A 5184-nucleotide genomic window follows, 5' to 3' on the forward strand; every position below is an offset into this window, starting at 1 on the left:
CAAGGAAGAGACAACAAATAGATTGAATCTGAGGACTAGTGCTTCACTGTTACTGCATCTTCTCCACCTATTTTCAGAGCTGTCTGTTTAGACCTTCACCAGTCGGACAGTTTTTGGCTAAATTCTATCAAACTTTCTGTTGAACCTACAAATATAAATTATGTTAATGTTTAGAGTTAATTTAATGTGGTTAAACTAAAGTCTAACTTCTTCTCTTTGTAACTAAATATCGTTATAACAGCCTGATTTATCTTTGTGTTAACATGAGGGGTCAAAAGGACGCTTACAGCGGTGAATTAGCTGTGTGCTCCTCTCTACTCGGACACTTCGATCTCCTCTCCGTAAACACTGGAGCTCATCCACATTAACATCAATGCTGTCAAAACATCCAGGACCATACTTCAGTCCTTCACAATAAAAGGACATGCTTTAACAGCTCCAAAATATACAGTTAAGTCTTCGTTATTTACGTTTATAACGTAAACCACCACCTGAGCCTGAGTCATTTACTAATTTGACATGCCTATGTACACATATGGAACTTCACTTGTAGATTCGTAGAAGTGTGAAAATAAATTCTACTTGCACTTTGGCGATTACCAGTAAAAGCAACACGAAAAGACCAGAAACTGCGGCAGACCACATCAGTCCGGATAGGGCTAATACCAGCAAATGACGTCCGACTGGTGATACATTTAATTAAACATCCAGGGCACATTCCTCATAAAAGGTTGGTGTGTACATTGCTAGTTAGCAGGAAATGTCTGTACAGTTAGTGTTGAGCAAGACTCAGGTTAAATAGGCGTCACAGGACACCGAAGCAGCTGTCCATACTGGTTTCATCTGGCCCCAAGGTTTCGTTCCAGCCAAACTTTCTGTGGAGTGTGCTGTTTCAACCCGTCCTCATCCCAACTCGCCATGGACAACCATTTTGTCAGGTCCGTTAGGCGTCACTTGTAAATGTCCTTGCATGTTCCTCTCTGCGGAAGTCTGATTTAAAAGACGTTCCACTACACTCGTTTATTTTAAAACATGGAGAAGACATTGTGAAATTCAAACAAAAATAAGTGGTAAAGTTTAAGAAACTAAATCAAGTGGATAGGGAAGATTATCTGTGGGGTTAAAATAAGTGCATTTGTGACGCACAGGACAAGAGCTGCGGTCTCCTGGGTGAAAGTCTGGTCTTTTAATCATGGAGCACTTGCTCCAGGTTTACAGTTGAGAGCCCAGTACCAAACACTGAGGGCCGTGACAAAACAGCAGTATTTGACACCCCGGGAATTAGAACGGGCTGGCAGATCTGTTAGATGAAGATCCTACACTAAACAATGTTCCCCCCTCATAATCCTACATGCCCTTATAAAGTTTGAGAGAGGAGAGAGGATTTTAAAAAGCATAAAGGAGAAAGATGCCATCAGTTATAATATCAAAGAACAGGGTCAGGTCATAAGTAATAATGATAATATGATAAAAGTTTCATATTAAAATGAAAAAATAACAATAAAAGCCTAAAATATGTAGTAAATCAACCTTGTGTTTTCACATCTTTGACTTATAGTCTGAAAAATGGCATAAATGAGCAATTCAGGTTGTGGAAATTCCCATGTGCTGAGCAAGTGCACACAGCTGAATAGATGAAACTGATCTGAAATGAAAGCGTATTTGCAGGGTTCCCACTCTTTTCTAGAGATCATTTTCCAGGACAGTCTAAGTGATGATCTTGCTGACACAGCAAACAGGGGTCACACTGTGCACTAATATGTTCCTCTCTGTGGAAGTCTGATTTAAAAGATGCACAGTCTATGGCTATAGACCTTTTCAAAGATGTAAACAAACATTTAAAATCTGTCCTAGTTTATTTCCTAGTGCAGTGTATGTGAATGGCATCAACTGACAGGAAGTTAACAAGGACCAAGGATGTTGCCTAGCAATTGTGTTCCATTAAAAAGGTCTATGAGTTATCTATTAAGGCCTAGTACCAAACTTTTATGGCCCCTGGTGTGATAAAAAATATCTCTGTCTACATTAAACTGCAAAATCTGCCTCAAACAATGTCATGCACATGCCAAAGCAGTAGGTGGCGATAGCACTCCTAACAGGAAGGCAATTTTAGCCAATCAGAAGGCTGGAAAATTCAAACAGGAAAAATAACAAAGTTGAACCGAGGCCAGGCAGATTCCTTCGTGTGGACTGACAGCGAAGTTGAGTTACTTCTCACTGTCACTCATGAATTTAAAATCAGCAAAATTTAGGAAAGTGTGAATGGGGAGTAGTGTCAGTCCAAATACGGCGATATACAAGCTCTCCACAAGTCTCCATGGATACAACTGACTGTTTACGGTCGCACAGTGTGATGTCAAACAATGTCGTGAAGAAATTGCGGTTTTCCTCGGTTTTCCTGTCCACACATGACTTCTGAAACCGGACTTTTGGAAAAAGTCCACCCTGGACCCCGGTTCCAAAATACTTTCAGGAGCCCACAACTGCGGCTACGTGTGGATTAAAGGACAAACCGTGCAGAGAAACATACAGTTTCAAAAATACCCGCATTCATATGGACAGCCCCTAAATCATCTCTTAAGTGCTTAGAAATGATGACAAGCTGTTTTTTGTTTTTTTCGATAATTCTCTCCTTGGGCTGGTTCCTTCTTATCTATACTAAAAAACCAAAGTCAGTACAGCCCGTGCTCTCATAATAGATGGTGGTCCCCATAGTTTGAACAGAACAAAATAAAAAGGCAGTCTATTCATAATACAATTGTCCAATAAACTAACGTCACCATTCAAACATTAATATGATCCTGGACATAACTTTTGTCACCTTTTGGATAACAGTGGTATCCATTTTGGGAGCTCTGATAGACTAGAAGTTCATTCTCAGCTAGGGAAAATTGGAGAATGTTAAACTGATTTACAGGACATTTGACTTTTTCTCTCATTTTGTGTGTGTTTCTCATGACTGAAAAATTGTTCAAGTGTTTTCCAGATTTTCCAGGACATATGGGAACCCTGATCTGTTGCATGAGTAAAAAATGCGACTTACACGCTTGCGGTCTAGAATAAGGGTAAGAGTTTACAGCCATGGTAGGGCTTCTGTGAGCCTGTACATAGGCACAGTGGTGCTTTGAGCAACATGTTCACATCAGCATACAACAAGCAGATGTTGTTGTTGGTATAATGTTTAGCTTGTTCACCTACTGTAGCATGTCACTAAACGCAAAGAACAGTCGAGCCTCTGGGGAATGTCATTAGTTTGTCAGGTATTTGGTCATAAACCATAGTAAAATTTTGACCTTATGATGGCAATAGATGAAAGGTTAAGAGATCTCCAAAGTTATTACAATTCACCCTGAGGGCAATGTATATGTCTGTACCAAAGTCATGGGGACATATAACTCAAAACCACAAATGTCAACCTCATGCTGGCACTGAAACAAAACCAGACATCATCTGGGAACCATCACTGGCTATACACATTTTGTGCAAATCCATTATATAAATGTTGGGATATTTAACAGTATGGAAGGAAGGAATTAAAAACTTTGACCTTCTAGTGGCTCCGAAAAATACAGGGGGTCATCAAAATCAGAAAGATTCATGGGATTAAGGATGTATTACAAAATGTCATCCCAATCAATTCGATAGCTGTTGACATCTTTCAGTCTGGACCAAGTGATCAACTGATCACCTGATAAATTAAAATCTGAAATCACATCTGACGTTTATCTATTAGTTCAGAAAATCAGGCCACACCCTCCACTGCAGTGATTTTTGTCATAAACACAGGAACTTTGCCCTGGTGATTCAAGCTGTCCAATTCTTTGTATTAAATTATATCTAGAATTGAACTGTTTCTCAGTACAAAACTGTTGTTTCCACTAACTACAACCTTTTTACTCATTTGGTTTTAGGTCTCTAACATTTTTTAAACTTTTGATGCCATCTGTTTGCCTCGCGAGACAATACCGATTTCACAAGTGCCATTGTATTTTACTCACAGATCAGTCTAGTAACTTGCGGTAGAGAACATTTAGAAAGTTTGCCCAAGCGACCAAACAATCACCGTTGGTATTGAGACGGATTTAAGTGTGGCGATACGAGAAGAGACTGTTCAGTGTAAACAACATGGCGGCTTCCGCGGATGAGTTGAGCGCAGCTATGGAGCAAGCCGCTCACTAACGCTTTTTTTCTCTGTGATCCTTCTGTTGGAATATGGACCAGGCATCTGTAACTGTGCCTTTTATTTGTAAATTCACAGATTTATACGGGCTTCCTCAGTCTGAAAATCTGCCCATTACTACACACCGTGTGGTGGCCTTTACTTCCCGCTAGACCTAATATGGAGCGGGCTCCTGAAATTGTGTCTTTTATCAGTAAATTCACGTTACACAGATGACAAATATCTTTTACAGACATGCTGTTTACTTTGTGAGCTTTGCCTCGATGTTCTGTTAGTAAGTCATATGCTTCGTTGATCTCATTGGTTGATTTGGCCCGTTTTTTGGTGATAGACAGATCAGCATAGTCAGGTTAGCATATGTGTCCCAAGGGACATCTGAAAGTATCCTCACATCTCTTAACCTTTCTCTTGCTCCCGTTCTTTTCTTCAGGTCTTGGGATGAATTCCATGACTGCGCCAACGTGGCGATGGCCGGCTGTCCCGATGAAGCAGCAGCTGTCTGGGAATCTCTCCGCCAGGAATCCAAGAAGATGCAGTTCTCCGGGAACTTGTACGACATGTGCTCCAACCGCAACAACCATCCAGTGGCCTCAATCTCCCCGCATGGCTCACCCAACCAGGAAGAGATCAATCAAGAGTCTTTAAGAGGGCAGGCTGTTTATCTGGCAGGCCACCTCCACCTTCTCGTGCTCCTGTCTCCTCTGCTGCTGTTGCTGTTGTGGATATAGATACCCCACTGAAATGGGACTAGTGTGAATAGATATAAACTGTGCATTTTTTCCTCCACAAGTCCATAGCCCCCCCTCCACGGGTTGAATATTTCTAACTGCATGTTCAGAGGCCCGACAGTCTTTTTGATAATGTATCTTTTAACTGCCTGTGCCGTTTCATGCATATTCTCTGCCTTTTAATTAGTCTCACTGTTGGAAAAACACAACATGCATACAGAGATGCACAACCACTGTACAAACAGACCGGCAAACACACACACACACACATACACA

The 5184-nt window shown here is 41.0% G+C and overlaps 1 protein-coding gene across 1 annotated transcript in view; it reads left to right on the forward strand.

Annotated features, from left to right (window-relative positions):
* nrn1la (neuritin 1-like a) overlaps positions 1-4908 on the forward strand; it is a gene marked incomplete at both ends in the record, with an annotated part of 99759 nt that extends 94851 nt beyond the window's left edge. Inside the window, one exon of the mRNA XM_083917094.1 lies at positions 4611-4908. Within this exon, the coding sequence (XP_083773220.1) occupies positions 4611-4908 (298 nt within the window). The remainder of the gene's footprint in view (positions 1-4610) is intronic.
* Between the last annotated feature and the right edge of the window lie 276 nt (positions 4909-5184).

This window comes from Echiichthys vipera (assembly GCF_963691815.1).
Source record: "Echiichthys vipera genome assembly, chromosome: 7".
Taxonomy (NCBI): domain Eukaryota; kingdom Metazoa; phylum Chordata; class Actinopteri; order Perciformes; family Trachinidae; genus Echiichthys; species Echiichthys vipera.